At 67.1% G+C, this 21,142-nt stretch overlaps 1 protein-coding gene across 2 annotated transcripts; it reads right to left on the reverse strand.

Moving 5' to 3' along the window:
- Positions 1-6,812: 6,812 nt before the first annotated feature.
- RGS14 (regulator of G protein signaling 14) lies at positions 6,813-21,118 on the reverse strand. 2 transcript variants are annotated; one of them, XM_005282252.5, is made up of 15 exons: positions 20,913-21,118; positions 16,658-16,679; positions 15,687-15,841; positions 15,336-15,428; positions 14,290-14,433; positions 12,332-12,481; positions 11,867-11,987; positions 11,598-11,734; positions 11,322-11,525; positions 10,992-11,068; positions 10,305-10,431; positions 9,316-9,397; positions 8,900-8,958; positions 8,402-8,522; positions 6,813-7,358 (listed from the first exon to the last, which is right to left on the reverse strand). In XM_005282252.5, exons 1-15 carry the CDS (start codon positions 20,955-20,957, stop codon positions 7,114-7,116), a joined length of 1,782 nt encoding a protein of 593 aa, XP_005282309.2. In that variant the 5' UTR covers positions 20,958-21,118; the 3' UTR covers positions 6,813-7,113. The 2 variants fall into 2 exon arrangements, with proteins under 2 accessions (XP_005282309.2, XP_005282310.2); XM_005282253.5 differs by having other exon boundaries at positions 10,992-11,065; positions 20,913-21,100.
- Positions 21,119-21,142: the final 24 nt, after the last annotated feature.

Genomic DNA, 21,142 nt, shown 5'->3' on the forward strand with positions numbered 1-21,142 from the left:
CCGCGGGCGCTGGTGAGCTACGGGACAGCCAGGGCTCTAGCTCCGGTTAGGTACCACGTCCTGCCACCAGCATGCGGCATCTCCTGCCCCTCAGGTCTGCTCCGGCTGGGCAGCGCGAGGCGCCGACATGTCCTAGGGGTGCAGAGGAAACAGGCTCAGGGCTGACACAGCCACCTCCATGGGGCAGGCACCCCGGCCACTGCCCACCGCTGGGCCACCCTCAGCCCCCGCCTGCCACCCTCCAGCCAGGTCACCCGGGCACTGCCCTGCCACCCTCAGCCCCCGCCTGGGCACTGCCACCCTCGGCCCCTGCCTGGACCCTGCCCTGCCACCCTCAGCCCCCGCCTGGACCCTGCCCTGCCACCCTCCAGCCAGGCTACCCGGGCCCTGCCATCTTCAGCCCAGGCCCCTCTAGAAGCTCCTGGGCCCTTTCCGGGCTCGGGGTCCTTGAGAGTGCATCCAGACCCATATGAGGTTTGCCAGGCACATGGCCCGGGAGCAGGGCCTGAGCTGGGCCTGCCTGGTTCCTGGCCAGGGCAGGCTCCTCAAGGCTAACAGGCAGCAAAGGAGACGGCAGGTACCTGGGAGCCGCTGGTGTCCTCCTGGCTGGGGAGAGACTTCTGGGGTGTGTGGAACGCCTGGGAAGAGAGCACAGTGCACACAGCACAGGCCTCAGAGCCAGCGCCAGCCCGCGGGCAGGGAGAACCATCCTGACCTGGTGTGGGTCCTCAAAGCCCCCCCCCCCCCCCACCATGGAGAACCAGCCCGACCCAGTGTGGGTCCTCAGAGCTCCCCCCGGAGAACCAGCCCGACTCGGTGTGGGTCCTCAGAGCTCCCGCCCCACCATGGAGAACCAGCCCGACCCAGTGTGGGTCCTCAGAGCTCCCGCCCCGGGAGAACCAGCCCGTCCCGGTGTGGGTCCTCAGAGCTCCCCCCCGGAGAACCAGCCCAACTCGGTGTGGGTCCTCAAAGCCCCCCCCCCCATGGAGAACCATCCTGACCGGGTGTGGGTCCTCAAAGCCCCCCCCCCCCCACCATGGAGAACCAGCCCGACCCAGTGTGGGTCCTCAGAGCTCCCCCCGCCCCCGGAGAACCAGCCCGACTCGGTGTGGGTCCTCAAAGACCCCCACCCACACCATGGAGAACCAGCCCAACTCCCATGGAGAACCAGCCCGTCCCAGTGTGGGTCCTCAGAGTCTCCCCCACCCCCCCGGAGAACCAGCCCGTCCCGGTGTGGGTCCTCAGAGCCTCCCCCACCCCCCCCGGAGAACCATCCCGTCCCGGTGTGGGTCCTCAGAGCCTCCCCCACCCCCCCGGAGAACCAGCCTGACTCGGTGTGGGTCCTCAGAGGCCCCCCCCACCTTGGAGAACCAGCCCGTCCCGGTGTGGGTCCTCAGAGCCTCCCCCACCCCCCCGGAGAACCAGCCCGACCCAGTGTGGATCCTCACTCAGAGCCCCCCCGACCCGTTCAGAGCCCCCCTCCCCCTCCGAGAACAAGCCCTGCCTGGGCATGGGGTCCCTGCTCAGAACCCCTCCCACCCCTCAGCATCCCATCAGGGCTGGTTACCTTCTTGGCGGCCTGGATCTCCTCCGTGGACTTGGACCGGCCTTTCCCGGCCTGCTTCTGGGGGGAGCTGGACGGCTGCTGGGGACACAGGAAGGTCCCGTGTCTTACAGGGGGGAACACTCATCCCACAGGACCCTCAGCCGGCCCTGGCTGGCCTGGCCCAAGCGTCGCTGCACAGGGAGGCCTGGCCACATGGCGGAATCGGCAACTGGCTCCAGGTGCAGGTGGCTCAGGCGGGCACCGGCTGTCAGGGCCCCTTTCAGCCAGCACTGCTGCTCCTGCAGTCACACTGGGCTGGGTGCCTTGTACAGAGCATTGTGGAGCACTCAGCAGCCATCCCATAATTCGCCCGCAGCAGCTGGCAGCACCAGGGACAAGCAGTGTGCACCTTAGGGCACTGGGGTCAGCGCTGACCTTGGGGGGCCCTGCTCCCTCCACTGGAGCCCTCTGTGACGTTACACCCCATATTCTTCATAGAAATATTCTCATGATACGAATCTGGCATAACTAAGATATGTTTTATACTAGATAGGTCATGTGAGGTATCATTGGAAAGTTATGATTGACTGTATACGTTTATCCAGTGTGTCTGCATGTCTAATTTCTGTATCTAAAGTTAGGAATATTGTCTATGTAACAATTAAAACGGTGTGCTCGGGAAACTGTCACCGGACAGTAAGCAATCAGCCTTAATGGACCATTAGGAAAAGACAATGAGTCTTCGAAGATGTGGATCCCCCATCTTCCCAGGAGATCCTTCCCTGCAAATAAACCTTGTCTCATGGTTGCTCTGACACCTTGGACACTACTGGTACTTTTCCACTGGAAAAAAAGGCTTCCCGCCTTATGTACATTCTATTTAAAGCTGGGAAGCAAGGCATTCAGGGCTCTCCATTTGCCTCCCCTCCCGAGAAGAAAGATTGCTGAAGGCTCCTGCAGAAACCAAGGGACTAAGCTATGCTATGGGAAGGCAAGGGATGAGTCCAGGGATCTCTAGCCTGTAAAGAGACATAACTGGAATTCTGAGCTGCAGAAACTCTACAACCTTCCTAAACAACACTTAGGGTGAGATGTTACTATGTGTGACCTGTTTCTGTAGCGTATTAAGATTAGTTTGTGTGTTTTGTTTTATTTACTCAGTAATCTGCTTTGTTCTGTTTGCCTTCCCTTATAATCACTTAAAATGTACCTTTTGTAGTTAATAAACTTATTTCTTGTGCATTTCAAAACCCAGTTTGTGCCATTCATACCTGAGGAGGGAAAAAGCGAGGGGGAGATTTTTATGAGCTTGCATTGTGCAGATCTCTCTGTACAGCACAAGACAATATTATTCTGGGTTTACATCCCAGAGGAGGTGTGCACATGAGTGCTGGATAAATCCCTGAGCTGAATCTTCCCTCACAGAGTTGATTTCAGTCTGTGTCTGCAGCTGGCCGTGGCCTTACCGGTGTGTGTCTTGGCACAGCAAGGACAGGGTGAGGAAACCCAGGCTGGTGGAACAGGCGGACGCAGTGGGACCCCAGCACATCAGGTGGCATCCCAGACACAGGGTCCAACCCGTCACCCCCCCCACACACTGCAGCTGGGCTGCGCTGCCGCTAGAACCCCATGCTCCTTCTCCCGCAAAAGCCCAGCCTGGGTCCAGGGCCTGATGGGTGCTGCGGCGACCTCTGCCAGGCTCCCCCCCGCCTGTGGTACCTTTGTGCCGGGCTCCATGGCTCCCTGCTCCCCAGCTGCACTGAGGACTCACTCTGGTGCAGCAGAAGGCGCTGTCCTGGGGTCCTGCAGGAGAAAGGCCTGTCATGGGACTAGCAGAGACTGCCGGCTCTCCCTGCTCCCAGCTGTCTGCCCGTCTGGCCTTGTGGGCGAGGGACCGAGTTGGGCTCAGGGACCCAGTTCAGTTCCCAGCTCCACCACAGATTGCGCGACCTTGGGCCAGTCCCTGGACGTGTCTGGGCTCAGCTCCTGTCCTGTGACAGCTAGATGATAACCAGCTCCTGTGTGTCAACTGCAGGGCAGTGCTGCCAGGGCAGGGCCTGCCTCCCTGCACCCAGGCACCGCCATATTCCAAGCAAGGACAGCCCAGCCGCTGAAGGGTTCCAGGGAATGCACCTGGCCTGGAGGCCAGCAGCACAGAGGGAGCCCAGCTGTGGGGCCGGACAGAGCTGCTCGGACCACAGGGCGGGGACAGGGTGTTTCTGATCAGCAAGTGGGCCCCCGTGCCTCGGGGGGAGGGGGAGGGCAGGAACTCCCAGCCAGCCCTGCCCCCCGTTCCACCCGCCTGACAGGATGGCCTGGCGCTCCTAGCGCACAGCAATCTGGCGAGCAGCGCAGCCGGGAGTAACCTGCACTGTCCTTGGTCCTACCCGGCCCCCATGTCCCTGGCTCCCAGCCGAGGCTGTTCGCTGCAGGTGAGCCTGGCCCAGGGACAGCTGCCGCATGGTACCGTGGAGGCCATCGCCATGGGGATAAGGAGAGCTTGCCAGGGCGACTCTGCCTGGTACCTAGGCCCAGGAGGGCACAGCAGGATGGGGCGAGCCCAGATCCCACCGTGGGGGAACCAGAGCCCGTCAGGCCCGGCAGCCTGCAGAGCTAGTGGGATACCCAGGGTGAGTTAATCCCTCCCTCCCCCATTTCCCCAACCTTTGGCACTAGGCCATGGCATGCCCGGGGCACTGCCGCGCTACCCTGACTGGCTCGTGGGGAGGTGCCCTGGGGAGGTGGGCGGATCAGATGCCCCCCAGGATCCCAGGAATGTCACTATGCAGATTGGCAGCAACACCCCACAAAGTGCCCCCCCTCCCGCCAGCTCCACGGGGAGAACTGAGCTGCCCCAGGACCTGCCCAGTCCAGGCGGGTGCCAGGCTGAGGGGCCCTTGCACAGAGCAAGGGGGAGGCAGCCTCGGGACCAGAGCGCCTGGTCAGTGAGAAAACAGGTTCATTGCCCATGTCCCAGCCATGGCGTCCTCCCCACTCACTCACCCCTGCCTGGTGCCTGTTCCAAGCTGCTCTAGGCTGGCAGGGCAGCCCTGTCCCCCATGCCTGCACACCTCACCGGCCAGCAGCGCCAGCCTCTCCAATGCTCCGGTGCAGCCTGGTGCCCGCTGCGCGGCATGGGGCACATTGGCTGGGGGGCTCAGCACAGAGCAGCGCCATTGCTGTGAATATAGGACCCACCCAGACTCTCTCTCCTGCTTCTCGGGGGCAGAGCAAAGGGTCAATATGCAGTCCCTGCCCCAGGAATGAGGCTGCAGCTGCCTCTGGGCTGGAACACAGCGGTTCCTGGTCAGCACATGGGACTGTGCTCAGCCGCTTAGGCCGGAAGTGAAGTTGAAATCTACAGGGAGAACGGACGGTAGAATAAGCCCCCACCTCCTGCAAACTCCTTCCCCACCCCGGCCAGGCACCACAGAACCCCCTAGCACCGCCCTGGGGCCCTGGGACAGACCCCACCCCACTCCCTGCAGCAGAGCGCCCCCTAGCACCGCCCTGGGGAACAGGGACAGACCCCGCCCCGCTCCCTGCACCGCAGCACCCCCTAGCACTGCCCTGGGGAACAGGGACAGACCCCGCCCCGCTCCCTGGCCCTGCTCCCTGCAGCAGAGCACCCCCTAGCACTGCCCTGGGACAGACCCCACCCCGCTCCCTGCAGCACAGCATCCCCTAGCACCGCCCTGGGACAGACCCCACCCCGCTCCCTGCAGCACAGCATCCCCTAGCACCGCCCTGGGACAGACCCCACCCCGCTCCCTGCAGCACAGCGCCCCCTAGCACTGCCCTGGGACAGACCCCACCCCGCTCCCTGCAGCACAGCGTCCCCTAGCACCGCCCTGGGACAGACCCCACCCCGCTCCCTGCAGCACAGCGCCCCCTAGCACCGCCCTGGGGAACAGGGACAGACCCCGCCCCGCTCCCTGCAGCACAGCGCCCCCTAGCACCGCCCTGGGGCCCTGGGACAGACCCCGCCCCGCTCCCTGCAGCACAGCGCCCCCTAGCACCGCCCTGGGGAACAGGGACAGACCCCGCCCCGCTCCCTGCAGCACAGCGCCCCCTAGCACCGCCCTGGGGAACAGGGACAGACCCCACCCCGCTCCCTGCAGCACAGCGCCCCCTAGCACCGCCCTGGGGAACAGGGACAGACCCCGCCCCGCTCCCTGCACCGCAGCACGCCCTAGCACCGCCCTGGGTCACTGGAGATGCGCTGATGAGGGGAACGTGCCCTCTCGTGAAACTCCCAACAGCCCAGCTCTTTGCAGTATCACCTGCGTGTTCTCTGCTGCCCCTTGCCCCTCTGCATGGCCAGTCACGCCCCCACCCCTGCCTACCGGACTGGCCGTAATCCCTGGGCTGTGCAGCGGGCTGCAGGCGGCTGGTTGCCTCTCCCACTCCCCATTCACACCAGCCCGATGAGGTGCTGTCACATGCAGACGAGGGCAGCCAATGCGGAGCAGCCACCTCCTCAGCCGTCCTTCGCATGCAAAGCAGCACCACAGCCAGCAAGCTGGCCTGGCCTGGGGGACTCTGGGCTCCCCTCGCAGCCCCACACCAGGGCCGGCTCCCGGCACCAGCCTGGCAAGCAGGTGCTTGGGGCGTCTGCTCCGGGGAGGGGCGGCACGTCCAGGTATTCGGCGGCAATTCAGGGGATGGTCCCTCACTCCCGCTGGGAGCAAAGGACCTCCCGCCGAATTGCCGCTGCAGATCGCGAGCGCAGCTTTTTTTTTTTTTTTTTTTGTCTGCTTGGGGTGGCCAAAACCCTGGAGCCGGCCCTGCCCATATCTGCCCTCAGCCCCCCATTGGGCATGGGGTCCAGCTCCCAGGAGATGCCGCCCGTCCAGCCAGACTGGGCACTGGGGACTCCTGGAGCCTGGGGCTAGCGCACAGGCTCTCACTTGCTGCAGCCCTGGAGCAGCTGAGGGTTTGGGGTTTGCTTACCCGCACTTCTGCAGCTAAACGGGGGCAGCTGTCTGGCAGAGACCCCAGTGAGGCGCATCTAAGGGCCACCCTAGGGATGCTGCTCCTGCCCTAACCCTCCCCATCCTCCTCGTCCTGACGCGCCACCAGCCACCATCTCCCTCCTCACTGGCAGGTTACCCCAGGGAGCCTCCTCCCGCAGGGAGCTGCCAACTCTCCACAGCCCCCTGTGCACAGACATAGGCAGTGCTGGTCTGGGGGTGCAGGCTTCCATCCCCCCGTTGTCCCCATGGCGAGGACTGGTGACAGAAGCAGAGGTGCTGGGCCACGCAAGTTGTTAATCAGGCATATTTTACATCCCAAAGTGCTTTACAAATAACTGACATACAAACTATATACAGGCTCACTTCACTTGCCACTGAGATGCAGCCACCTCTAGGGTGGAATGAGGCAGCTGTTTAACAACTCACAGCAACACTACACAACAGTTTAGGACAGGAAGTGGAGAATACTGTAGTTTCCTGAAACCGCCGGGGCAGTTTAAGGAGGCAGGATTTGGCCAGGGCACTGGGGCTGACCCCAACTCAAGGCCAGACATCCTCAAGGCTGGCTCTGAAGAAAGTGCAGCGTGGGCCTCAGTGCAGTTCAGAGTGGACAGGTGGCTGCGCCAGTCTGGGATCCCGGGGGCAAGGGGCACCAGCCCCCTTTGGGGTGAGGCTGGGATCACAGGGGCCATGCTGCCGCTCAGAGCTCTCGCTGGGGCCAGCATCCTGCCCTGGCAGCTGCAGGAAGTCGGGCAGGACCAGGACCTCTTTAGAGAGCAGCCCACGCTGGTCGTTGGCCCTGCAGCTCTGGGCCCGGTTCAGCAGCTCCACCAGCCCTGGGGGAACGAGGGGAGAGTGGAGTCATTGGGCAGAGCTAGACTTCCGCAGAACACCCCCAGACCCCTCCCCCCGAACCCCCATCCTGTGCTCAGACTCCCCTCCCCCACCCCAGAGCCCCATCCCGCACTCAGACGCCCCCTCCCCTGCCACTAGAGTTCTCATCCCGCACTCAGACGCCCCCTCCCCCACCCCAGAGCCCCCATCCCGCACTGACGCCCTCTCCCCCACCCCAGAGCCCCCATCCCGCACTCAGACGCCCCCTCCCCTGCCACTAGAGTTCTCATCCCGCACTCAGACGCCCCCTCCCCGACCCCAGAGCCCCCATCCCGCACTGACGCCCTCTCCCCCACCCCAGAGCCCCCATCCCGCACTTAGACGCCCCCTCCCCTGCCCCTAGAGTTCCCATCCCGCACTCAGACGCCCCCCCACCCCAGAGCCCCATCCCGCACTCAGACGCCCCCTCCCCCACCCCAGAGCCCCCATCCCGCACTCAGACACCCCCTCCCCCACCCCAGAGCCCTCATCCCGCACTCAGATGCCCCCTCCCCCACCCCAGAGACCCCATCCCGCACTCAGATGCCCCCTCCCCCACCCCAGAGCCCCCATCCCGCACTCAGACGCCCCCTCCCCCACCCCAGAGCACCCATCCCGCACTCAGACGCCCCCTCCCCCACCCCAGAGCACCCATCCCGCACTCAGACGCCCCCTCCCCCACCCCAGAGCCCCGATCCCACACTCAGGCGCCCCCTCCCCCACCCCAGAGCACTCATCCCGCACTCAGATGCCCCCTCCCCTGCCCCTAGAGTTCCCATCCCGCACTCAGACGCCCCCTCCCCCACCCCAGAGCACCCATCCCGCACTCAGACGCCCCCTCCCAGTCCCCATTTGCCCCTGCGCTTCCTCACCCCCCATGTTTCCTTCTGACACTGAATATACCACAGACGCCCTCTGCCCCCAGCACCCCAGATATGCCTCCTGTGCCCCTGTCCCCCACACATACGGCTGGTTTAAGAGCATGCCAGATGCCAGGGCCGCCCACCTTCCAGGTCATACGTGCACCGGTTCATGCCCCTCAGGGCTGCTGGCCTGGACCTGGTGATGGAGGGGGGCACCTCTGACAGCATGTCTGCTTCCACCTCTGTGCCTGTGGGGGCGGCCTCCTGGGAGTGGGGGAAAGAGCATGTGAGGAGCAGGAAGATGAGCTGGCAGCCCCAGCCCAGCCCAGCAGGGAGACCTGCCTCCTCTTCAGGGCACAGAGATGCCCCAAAGCTGGCCTGGCTCAGACCCGCTGTAACCACTGTGCCCCGACCCTGCTCCGTGCTGCAGAGCTCCCCCAACGCGCCCAGAGCTGCACCCTGGCCACAAGGCTCACCGCTCACCCCCCCCGCCCCCAAGTGAGCCAGCGAGCTGCACTCCCGGGGACTCCCAGTTCAGCCCAGCCCCAGCGACAGCCCAGGCCTACCCTAGTGCTGCCCCCCTTCGCTGGGGCACCCCCTCAGCCCCCCTGACTGGGCCCCTCTTGGTGCCCAGGACTCACCTTGCACCGAAGGGGGGAAGTGGCCACAACAGTGTCACCAGCGCCTGTCGCTTTCACTTCTGCAACACAAGCACCGCAGCGAGTCAGGCTCCAGCCTCCTGCCGTGGGACGGGGCGGGGCAGACCACCTGCCATCACAGGAGCCCGGGCCCACCAGGGAAGGACTCAGCACCACGATAACTGTGGAACTCACTGCTGTGGGATTTCATGGTGGCCAACAGCTGAGGCACATGGCACCTTACAGGTGCAGTGTCTGGGGCCGACTGAGGAGGAGGAAGATACCCGACTGGCCGGGCCCATACAGTGCTGTGTGGGGCCCACGGGACCCTGGGCTGGACACAGACTTAGTGCTGGCCTGGGCAGGCGGCAGGACCACGGGGGTGCTCCAGCCTGGCCACTCCACCCTGCGGACCATACCTGTCGCAGCTTCCAGGATGAGCTTCTGCGCAGCCACGGTGCTGACCAGCTTCTCCAGGTCCAGGGCTCCCGGCTCCCCATGCTACAGCAGAACAGAGTTGGGGGGTTGCATGGGATGGTGCATCGTGGGGAGCAAGAGCAGGCTCTGGCCACAGTGTGAGGGGCAATGAGGGTACAGGCCACACACTGGCTGGAAGTGTGGTCCCCTGGGGTAGGAGCTCTGCCCACGGGCGGGCGGGCAGCCCCATCCCCGGGGTAGGAGCTCTGCCCACGGGCGGGCGGGCAGCCCAATCCCCGGGGTAGGAGCTCTGCCCACGGGCGGGCGGGCAGCCCAATCCCCAGGGTAGGAGCTGTGCCCACGGGCGGGCGGGCAGCCCCAGCCCCGGGGTAGGAGCTGTGCCCATGGGCGGGCGGGCAGCCCCAGCCCCGGGGTAGGAGCTCTGCCCACGGGCAGGCGGGCAGCCCCAGCCCCGGGGTAGGAGCTCTGCCCACGGGCGGGCGGGCAGCCCAATCCCCAGGGTAGGAGCTGTGCCCACGGGCAGGCGGGCAGCCCCATCCCCGGGGTAGGAGCTCTGCCCACGGGCAGGCGGGCAGCCCCATCCCCGGGGTAGGAGCTCTGCCCACGGGCAGGCGGGCAGCCCCATCCCCGGGGTAGGAGCTCTGCCCACGGGCGGGCGGGCAGCCCCGTCCCCGGGGTAGGAGCTCTGCCCATGGGCGGGCAGCCTCTGGGGAAAGCCATGTAGCCAGCCCCAGGCCCAGGCTCCATGGGCGGGGCACTGCCTGCAGGACAAGCCACAGTCTGGCCTCTCCTACCTGAGCAGGGCTGAGTTCTGCATGGGGGCAAAGGACTCCCTAAGCTCTGCCCCTGCAGCCCGAGGCGGGTGCTTATGCCCAGCATTGAAAGACAGCAGCCCCCTTTCTGCAGGTTCCTAGGACTCCGCCAGAGGGGGCAAGGCAGCCCCCTGCCCAGGCTGCGGGCCAGCTCTCACCCGCCGCAGCAGTGCCCGTTCCACATCCACGCCGTACTTCCCCAGCACAGGCTGCAGCGCCTCCCGCAGGCACTTGGTCGACTTTGCGGTGATTCGCACTGTTTTACTGAGGGGGGAAATTTCCAACCTAGGAAGACAGAGATGAAGGAAACACATGGGGCAGGATGGGCCATGCAGCAGGGAAGGATGTGGCAAGACCTGGTGGGGTGAGACAGCAGCTGGAACGATGGGGCAGGCAGGAGCTGAGGAGGTGGGGCTGTGCGGGGCAGAGCCGAGCAGGGTGGGGCAGGGCAGAGTGAGCCGGGTGGAGCTGCACTGGGCACTCATGAGCCCAGGCTGCTAGATGTCCACTCCAGGGGTGTTCATCTTGGGCGAAGCCGACTTCACTGGCCAGTCCGGGCAAGCGCTGCCAGCGCCCTGCGGCGCCCAGGCCAGTGTGTGCAGGGGCGGGACAGAGCCATGCTCCCATCTGCTCTTCTGAGGGCCCACCCCAGCTGGCTTGCGGCCTGAGCCCCACTGCACTTAGCACTAGAGCCACTGTCTCCTTCCCACGGGCACGGTGCTGCTGCCATGGGGAGCCAGGGCGTGGAGCACAGGGGAAGGTTTGGGAGAGGCAGGGACATTGCAGAGCCAGTCCTGCAGGCGCTGGCCCCATGCTCACAGGGTGCAGCAGCAGCTCCCACTCACTCGAAGCTGACTCTGTTCTCTAGCTTCACCTCCTGGTCCATCAGAACCATGCTGTCCTGGTCCAGCACCAGCGCCTTCTGGGAAGAGTCAGCCAAGAGGAGACACGTCAGAACCAGGAACACGGCTCCACCCGAGACACAGACCCTCCCACGGCCCTGGCACAGCATGGAATTCCTGTCTGCAGGCAGGTGCCTCAGGTGGGCAGCGCCTGTCAGTGCGGGGCCCTGGGGTCCCTCGGGCGAGGTGGCTCCAGGGCCGGCTTTTGATGGAGCCCCCAGGCCATCCCTGGCCTGCCCAGCTCTCTCCTCCCCACCCCAGGACCGTCCCTACCTGTTCATTGCCAACCAGGTAGACCTTGATGTCAGGGAGGCTGAAGCCGCGCTTCTCACAGAGGCCTGCCAGCATGTTGCGGATGGAGACGCCAGCCCGCACCGAGGCCAGCGAGGCCGTGCCGTCCGGCAGGTACACACAGCAGTACTTGCTGGGCCTGGCCTGCGGGTCGGACTCCGTGCCTCCCAGGCTCTTCCTGCGGCTCTGCAGAGGAAGAGGCGGTGTCACCCGGCGGGCAGTGTGGCTACGCAGCAGGCCCCGCGGTCGGGCACTTACCTCTGCCCGGGAGCTGCTGGCCATGCTGCTGCTGCTGCAGGAAGACGAGAGGAAGCCCAGGTCCAGGCTCGCAGAGGAATTCAAGGAGCCCTGGGACTCACGCCACAGGGACGAGCCCCCATTGCCATCTTCCACCTCTAGGACAGACAGACGGATGGACGTCAGGACAAGAGGCCGGCTCTGGGGCTCCGGGCCCTTTGCGAAGGGACGGCCACAGGCCTGTGGGGCTAGTGAAATGGCAGGCAGGTGGAGCCTGGCGTGGGACTTACCTGTCCACGAGGGCTCTCTCCGCTCCTCTCTCCTGAAGGACATCTGGGGGCTCCTGCCAGCACTGCTGCCGGCCACCTCCACCCCCAGTGGCAGGGACTTCCCCAGCTTCAGCTTCGCCTTCTAGGGGACAAGAGAGGCAGATCTCGGCTCAGGGAGCTTCTGGGGCGCCCGCCCCCCCCCCCCGAGAAAGGGAATCTCCCCTGAGGAGAGGGCATTGCCTCCCCACTTTTCAGCCCCCTCCCCCCGGGCTCCTGAGCAGAGCTGGGTGGTGAATGGTGGAGCCCTTCCCTCCTGGCATGCTGGAGGAGCAGCCAGGTGTCATGACTCTAGGTGCCAGGTCATGACACCAGGTGCCGGGTCACACTGCCACTCAAATTTGGTTTGAGTCGTGCCCACGATTGCAGTCCTTCCAGCAGCCCCACCCCTGGACCACACCCCCTGGGCTGGGGAGCTGGGCCTGGTACCTTGCCGAGGTCGGGTGGGGGGCTGCTGTTCCGGGAGTGAGCCCGCAGGTCAGGGAGCGGCTGCCCCTCATTCTCAGCCCTCACACACGCCTGGAACAGTGGGGACTTCACGAAGCGCGCGTAGCTGTCGAACTTCATCAGGTTAAAGATCTGAGCCAGGAGAGGGACCCGGTTAGTGCCGTGCCTGACCCGTGACCAGAGCCCGGCACGGCCCCCGGACACACACCTGGGTAGCGCCTCCCCCCGCCCAGAGCTCGGCACGGCCCCCGGACACACACCTGGGTAGCGCCTCCCCCCGCCCAGAGCCCGACACGGCCCCCGGACACACACCTGGGTAGCGCCTCCCCCAGCCCAGAGACCGACATGGCCCCCGGACACACACCTGGGTAGCGCCTCCCCCGGCCCAGAGCCCGGCAAGGCCCCCGGACACACCTGGGTAGCGCCTCCCCTGGCCCAGAGCCCGGCAAGGCCCCCGGACACACACCTGGGTAGCGCCTCCCCCCGCCCAGAGCCCGACACGGCCCCCGGACACACACCTGGGTAGCGCCTCCCCCAGCCCAGAGACCGACATGGCCCCCGGACACACACCTGGGTAGCGCCTCCCCCGGCCCAGAGCCCGGCAAGGCCCCCGGACACACACCTGGGTAGCGCCTCCCCCCGCCCAGAGCCCGACACGGCCCCCGGACACACACCTGGGTAGCGCCTCCCCCCGCCCAGAGCCCGACACGGCCCCCGGACACACACCTGGGTAGCGCCTCCCCCCGCCCAGAGCCCGACACGGCCCCCGGACACACACCTGGGTAGCGCCTCCCCCGGCCCAGAGCCCGGCACGGCCCCCGGACACACACCTGGGTAGCGCCTCCGCCCGCCCAGAGCCCGACACGGCCCCCGGACACACACCTGGGTAGCGCCTCCCCCCGCCCAGAGCCCGACACGGCCCCCGGACACACACCTGGGTAGCGCCTCCCCCCGCCCAGAGCTCGGCACGGCCCCCGGACACACACCTGGGTAGCGCCTCCCCCCGCCCAGAGCCCGACACGGCCCCCGGACACACACCTGGGTAGCGCCTCCCCCAGCCCAGAGACCGACATGGCCCCCGGACACACACCTGGGTAGCGCCTCCCCCGGCCCAGAGCCCGGCAAGGCCCCCGGACACACCTGGGTAGCGCCTCCCCTGGCCCAGAGCCCGGCAAGGCCCCCGGACACACACCTGGGTAGCGCCTCCCCCCGCCCAGAGCCCGACACGGCCCCCGGACACACACCTGGGTAGCGCCTCCCCCAGCCCAGAGACCGACATGGCCCCCGGACACACACCTGGGTAGCGCCTCCCCCGGCCCAGAGCCCGGCAAGGCCCCCGGACACACACCTGGGTAGCGCCTCCCCCCGCCCAGAGCCCGACACGGCCCCCGGACACACACCTGGGTAGCGCCTCCCCCCGCCCAGAGCCCGACACGGCCCCCGGACACACACCTGGGTAGCGCCTCCCCCCGCCCAGAGCCCGACACGGCCCCCGGACACACACCTGGGTAGCGCCTCCCCCGGCCCAGAGCCCGGCACGGCCCCCGGACACACACCTGGGTAGCGCCTCCGCCCGCCCAGAGCCCGACACGGCCCCCGGACACACACCTGGGTAGCGCCTCCCCCCGCCCAGAGCCCGACACGGCCCCCGGACACACACCTGGGTAGCGCCTCCCCCCGCCCAGAGCCCGACACGGCCCCCGGACACACACCTGGGTAGCGCCTCCCCCCGCCCAGAGCCCGACACGGCCCCCGGACACAGACCTGACTCAGAGGCAGAGGGACAAGTCCCAGAATCAGGAGCTCTGGATTCCTGTCCCCTACTCCCAGCTGAGAGTTGGGGGAGGGAATATGTCCCCAGCTCCTCCGTCCTGAGCCTTGGGGGATGGCTCCATGGCCCCTCTCCCTTGGCCGGGGGGTTGGGCAGGGGCAATGCTCACCTGGAGCTGTTGCACTCGGAACATGTCGGGGGTGGGCGTGGCCAGCATTTCCTCCCCGATCCAGGCCTGCCGGTCGATGTTAACGGGGCTGACCGCCTGGCTGGACAGGAACTCGTCATAGATCTGCCGGGCCTCCTTCGCCAGCTGGGGAGACAGAGTTATCACAGGGGAGGCCGAGCCCCCTTGCCTGTGTGCATGGGAGCACACGCAGAGTAGGGTCACCAGCCACGCTCCAAGTGCAGGCACCACCTTGCGCCGACCCCTTGGGAACCCAGGAACGGCCAGGCTGGGCCAGTCCCGGGGGCCCTCCAGCCCAGCAGCCCTTGCCTGCAGTGCCCAGCACCAGATGTTCAGAGGAAGGTGTAGGAGCCCTGCTCCTGACCCATAACAATCAGAGACTGGCCGAAGACCCAAGGCAGGAGGTTTTAGCCCTTCCAAATGCCATCTGCACTGTTATAGCTCTGCATCCCCCTGTTCTCCATTCACAAGGCCAGCTCCTCTCAGGCTCTCACTAGGTGCTGGCCTCACTGACATCCTGTGGCAATGAGTTCCACTGCTTATTTACACTGGGGCGGAGGATTACCTTCGATCAGTTTGAACTTCCCCTCGTTCTTGTGTGCCAGACAGACGGTCCCAAGGTTCCATCTCGAGACCATGCCCCATTTCCTCATCTTGCTAAGGGAACAATCCCCGTCTGCTCTGTCTCTCTCCAGCCCCTGATCATTGGCATTGTCCTTCTCTTAGAGCCTGTCAGTTCAGCACGGCCCCCAGGGGTGACCGGTGCAGCACACAATGGCCAAGGGAGCTCCATGCTATTCTCCATCCCCTCACCCATTAGCTATTGGCTGCAGCTCCCCTCTGAGCAGGGTCTCCACTGAGCTTCCTACTGACGCCCAGGTCCCTTTGGCTGCCCTGGCATGTGCTTCCCTGCGGGGGGCAGCCCAGGTCTAAGCCTCAGTGTGGGCCGGGCTAGCTAGGCTCCCACTGTCAGGAGTGGGGCATGGGCAGGCTGGGCCAAGCCGCTAGCCCTCCCCTGGGCCCAGTACCTGCTGTGTGTTCCTGGCTGGGATCTGCTGGAATCGCTCACACGCCTGCCAGAAGTAAACGTTCTCAGCGCTGAACTCCTTCTTCAGGAACTCCTGGGGAGCAGGAGAGGAACACGGTGGCATCAGCCTCACCAGTGCCACTACCCCCGCCCGGGGGGGCCAGCCCTACCCACGCCCGGGGGGGCCAGCCCAGCCTCCATCCAGGGGTACCAGCGCAACCCCCACCCTCTGCCCCCCGGCCTCACGCTGCCTGGAGTCCCTGCACAGCGAGCAGCTGGAGAATGGGGGGAACTGAGGGCAGTGAGGGGGGTGGGCTGGACCCGGCAGGGTCTGACACGCCCTGGCACTCACAGTGAAGTAGGTGACGGCCACCCGGTCCTGCAGCAGTGTCTCGAAGGACTCGGCCCAGCTGGCCACGGGCAGCTGCGCAGTGTAGCCTGCGTTCTGGGCACCAGGCAGGCTGTGCACACTGTGGCTACTGCCCCGGGCCCTGGAGCTGTTTAACTCTGAGATGCAGAAAGAGAGGTTAGGCCCTGCCCCACTCCCTGGAGCCAGTCCTGATCCCCGCCCAGCTGGAGGGAAGGTGTGGGGAGGCGCTGTCCAAGCAGGGCAGGGCCGGGAGCCCTAAAGCCAGGCACTCCAGAGCAGGGCCGCCAGATCTAGGGCCCATGGGCCACACAGGATCCCTCTGACATGTCAGAACCGGCACGGCGCCGGCAGACAGGGCGAAGGACTCTTCCAAACGTGACCTAAGCAGGAGCACTGCAGTTGCAGAGAGCCTAGGACAGCTCGGAGAGGGGTACACAACCTGCAGTGGGCCTGGGCCCTTGGGCTCAGGAACGGGCGAGTCTCCCTGTCAGGAGAGGGGCACCAGCCTTTGCCAACAGCCCAGGGGTCCAGAAGGAGCCAGGCTGGCACCGGGCATCAGCCAGGCTAGTGCCTGTGCATCCAGCCCTCTCCTGGGGGATGCGGGTGGTAGGGTAACCAGATGTGCCGATTTTATAGGGACAGTCCCGATATTTGGGGCTTTTTCTCATACAGGTGCCAATTACCCCCCCACCCCATCCCGATTTTTCACACTTGCTGTCTGGTCACCCTAGGGGGTGGGGAAGGATAGGAAGGAGCTCTGTCCCCCCCAGCAGGGAGTCCCATGGCCCCAGGTGCTGTGTGTGGGCCAGGCAGGGGCTCTGTACCGTCCAGCAGAGCAGCCCTAAGGGCTCCTGGTCCCGTCCCACTGGGGCTGGGAACTGAGCCAAGCTGGTTACAGCTCTCGGGCTCCTCCCAACGCCACCCCCGCATATCCCAGGCAGCGTCTGACTCACCTCCATCTGACACAGCCAGGCCCTGCAAAGACAGGAGGAGGAGAGGTCAGCCAGGATCCCAGGCCCCGCACCCTGCAGCTATGGGGAGCAGGGAGGCCAGCCCAGGCAGCCCCTTGGGCGAGGGATGAGTCAGCCAAGCAGAGTACAAGGGACACCGGCTGCCAGGTGTCTCCCCGCCAGGGTGCTTGGTCTGTGCAGGAGCCATTCAGCGCTCGCATGGGACCGGGCTCCTGCAGGGCTGGGGCGTGAGTCAGCTGGCAGCTGGGCACTCTCTGGCCTGCCCTCCTCCCTCAGCTCAGCTCAGCGATTGAGAAAGGGCTGATGCTATCAGCTGTGACAATGCCGCTGCCTGGGGAGAAGTGTAGCAGCCCCAGGGCACAGGAAGGGGAGGGAGGGCAGGAAAAGGGAGAGGAAGCCACAGCCTCCAGCACACCAACAACTGCAGCCCATTTCCCAGCTCTGGGGCTGGGGGAGACCACAGACCCCTTAGTGTGGGTGTTTCTGTGGGGCAGCACCCAGCCACCGAGCTAGGCAGACCCCCCGCCAAAGAGCTCCCAGCTGGGGCTCATGGCACAGAGCAGGGGGCGTGCAGTGCGCTCTCTCCTGGCTAATGTCTGGGGATGCTGCCCCCAGCAGGCCAGGCCCAGGCCCAGTCCTGCCAGCCCACGGGCATCCCTGGGCTCCCAGCTCTGGGGAAACGGCTGCCAGTCAACCCGCCTAAGCAGGGCTCACGTCCCAGCAGCGACAGAGAACTGCTCCCCTCCTGGGTGCTGAGGAACAGGGACACCACCCAGCTCTGCCATCGCCCGCCTGCTACCCCCGCCCCGGGCTCCCCACCCAGCACTGCCACTGCCCGCCTGCTACCCCCGCCCCGGGCTCCCCACCCAGCTCTGCCACCACCCGCCTGCTACCCCCGCCCCGGGCTCCCCGCCCCAGCACTGCCACTGCCCGTCTGATACCCCCGCCCCGGGCTCCCCACCCCAGCTCTGCCACCGCCCGCCTGCTACCCCCGCCCCGGGCTCCCCACCCAGCTCTGCCACCACCCGCCTGCTACCCCCGCCCCGGGCTCCCCGCCCCAGCACTGCCACTGCCCGTCTGCTACCCCCGCCCCAGGCTCCCCACCCCAGCACTGCCACCGCCCGTCTGCTACCCCCGCCCCGGGCTCCCCACCCAGCTCTGCCACCACCCGCCTGCTACCCCCGCCCCGGGCTCCCCGCCCCAGCTCTGCCACCGCCCGCCTGCTACCCCCGCCCCGGGCTCCCCACCCCAGCACTGCCACCGCCCGTCTGATACCCCCGCCCCGGGCTCCCCACCCCAGCTCTGCCACCGCCCGCCTGCTACCCCCGCCCCGGGCTCCCCGCCCCAGCTCTGCCACCACCCGCCTGCTACCCCCGCCCCGGGCTCCCCGCCCCAGCACTGCCACCGCCCGTCTGCTACCCCCACCCCGGGCTCCCCACCCCAGCACTGCCACCGCCCGTCTGCTACCCCCGCCCCGGGCTCCCCACCCAGCTCTGCCACCACCCGCCTGCTACCCCCGCCCCGGGCTCCCCGCCCCAGCTCTGCCACCGCCCGCCTGCTACCCCCGCCCCGGGCTCCCCACCCCAGCACTGCCACCGCCCGTCTGCTACCCCCGCCCCGGGCTCCCCACCCAGCTCTGCCACCACCCGCCTGCTACCCCCGCCCCGGGCTCCCCGCCCCAGCTCTGCCACCGCCCGCCTGCTACCCCCGCCCCGGGCTCCCCACCCCAGCACTGCCACCGCCCGCCTGCTACCCCCGCCCCGGGCTCCCCACCCCAGCTCTGCCACCGCCCGCCTGCTACCCGCGCCCCGGGCTCCCCACCCAGCACTGCCACTGACTGCCTGCCTGCTACCCCCGCCCCGGGCTCCCCACCCCAGCTCTGCCACTGCCCGCCTGCTACCCCCGCCCCGGGCTCCCCACCCCAGCACTGCCACCGCCCGTCTGATACCCCCGCCCTGGGCTCCCCACCCCAGCACTACCACTGCCCGTCTGATACCCCCGCCCCGGGCTCCCCATCCAGCACTGCCACCGCCCATCTGATACCCCCGCCCTGGGCTCCCCACCCCAGCACTGCCACCGCCCGCCTGCTACCCCCTGTGACGAACTGGGCCTGTTCTCACTGTGGTCTGTGAATGCTGACAGGGGAGTGGGGCTGGAATAGTCTGCATTGGGGGATGGGAGTCTGAGTCTGCCCGAGGGCGCATACCTGAGTGTGTAACAGGAGAACCCAGGAAGGGGTTGAAGGCCAGGTGACTCCTTAGCCCGGGAAAATGAACAAAGGCTGTGGGAGGGGTCGCTGAAGCCAGAGTGCTGGAAGCGAGCTGGAGAGATGGCTGGGAGGCAGAGATGGCTCTGACCTCCCAAGGGGGGCTGGGCTGGGATGCCCTGGGACCCCAAGATGGACCTAACTGAGGGGGTCCCTGTGGTCTGTGCCTGCAAGACCTGTCTTGGACTGTATTCCTGTCATCCAAATAAACCTTCTGCTTTACTGGCTGGCTGAGAGTCGCAGTGAATCGCAGGAAGCCGGGGGTGCAGGGCCCTGAGTTCCCCAATACTCCGTGACACCCCCGCCCCGGGCTCCCCACCCCAGCTCTGCCACCACCCGCCTGCTACCCCCGCCCCGGGCTCCCCACCCCAGCACTGCCACCGCCCGTCTGATACCCCCCGCCCCGGGCTCCCCACCCAGCTCTGCCACCGCCCGCCTGCTACCCCCGCCCCGGGCTCCCCACCCAGCACTGCCACTGCCCGCCTTCTACCCCCGCCCCGGGCTCCCCGCCCAGCTCTGCCACCGCCCGCCTGCTACCCCCGCCCCGGGCTCCCCACCCAGCACTGCCACCACCCGCCTGCTACCCCCGCCCCGGGCTCCCCACCCAGCACTGCCACCGCCCGCCTTCTACCCCCGCCCCGGGCTCCCCGCCCAGCTCTGCCACCGCCCGCCTGCTACCCCCGCCCCGGGCTCCCCGCCCAGCTCTGCCACCGCCCGCCTGCTACCCCCGCCCCGGGCTCCCCGCCCAGCTCTGCCACTGCCCGTCTGATACCCCCGCCCCGGGCTCCCCACCCCAGCACTGCCACTGCCCGCCTGCTACCCCCGCCCCGGGCTCCCCACCCCAGCACTGCCACTGCCCGCCTGCTACCCCCGCCCCGGGCTCCCCACCCCAGCACTGCCACTGCCCGCCTGCTACCCCCGCCCCGGGCTCCCCACCCCAGCACTGCCACTGCCCGCCTGCTACCCCCGCCCCGGGCTCCCCACCCAGCTCTGCCACTGCCCGCCTGCTACCCCCGCCCCGGGCTCCCCACCCAGCACTGCCACTGCCCGCCTGCTACCCCTCCTGGGCTCCCCACCCAGCACTGCCACTGCCCGCCTGCTACCCCCGCCCCGGGCTCCCCACCCAGCACTGCCACTGCCCGCCTGCTACCCCCGCCCCGGGCTCCCCACCCCAGCTCTGCCACTGCCCGCCTGCTACCCCCGCCCCGGGCTGCCCACCCAGCTCTGCCACTGCCCGCTACCCCTACTCCGGGCAGACTCTGCTGGTGCACTGTGATCCCAATCCAGCCACCCCACCCCTATTAGTCCATGCCCCCCAGCTGTGCTAATGCCCCTCAATCCCAACCCACAGACTCCTCCCACCTCTCCACAATTTCAGACCTGGGTTCCGCACAACCCGGCGTTGCCAGGGCATGGCCCCAGCCCTCCTGGCCTAGTCCCTACCCAGCATGCCTAACTGTGCAACAGGCTGGTCGGCACCTGTCTCAGACTGACAATGCTGCGCCCGCCCAGAGCGGGCGGCTCTGAGCTTCTGGTGTCTCTGGAAGGCCCCCTTCACCTGGCACAGACCCCACAGGTCTCAGCAGCCTCAGGCCGAGGACCTGACTGTCTCTGGGCCCATCGCTCAATGCAGAGCGATGTGGGGGAGGGAGGATGGGCTGCACCGAGCCATCCTGGGGGTAGGGGAGCCTGAGACAGCATCTCCCCATGGGGCAGGGTCCCTCCCTCTGGAGCAGAGCAGCCAAGGGTGGGGGCAGAACCCTGGGGCTGGAGCCTCCCAGTAACCCAGCACCAGCAGCCTCCAGCCAGGAGCAGATCCGCCGGTAGAGGGGGTGCAGCCCCCGTGTCACTGGGGGAGCCTTGCCGGCTGGGCGAGCCAAAAAGCACAAGGACTGGGTGTGGCTCGGTCGCACCTCCAGAGCCGCCGAACTCCGCTCCCGCCCACGCGCCCCCAGCAGGCCGGGCACTCACCATGTGGTCGCTTTGAACGCCCAGGGGCTTTGCTTTCCCAGGCATGCCTCAGCGGGGGGCTGTGCGGGCAGGGAGCATGGGGCTCGGCGGGCAGGCCCCGCGCAGGCCAGCAGGCTGCGGGCGGCCCCAGCGGGAGGAGCAGCACAGCACACTCACTGCCAGGCTCACAGGGCTGCTCACTACCTCTTTTCGCTACTGCAGGAAGTGTCACTATGGAAACCAAACCGCAG

The sequence above is a fragment of the Chrysemys picta genome, chromosome 8 (assembly GCF_011386835.1).
Source record: "Chrysemys picta bellii isolate R12L10 chromosome 8, ASM1138683v2, whole genome shotgun sequence".
NCBI lineage: Eukaryota > Metazoa > Chordata > Testudines > Emydidae > Chrysemys > Chrysemys picta.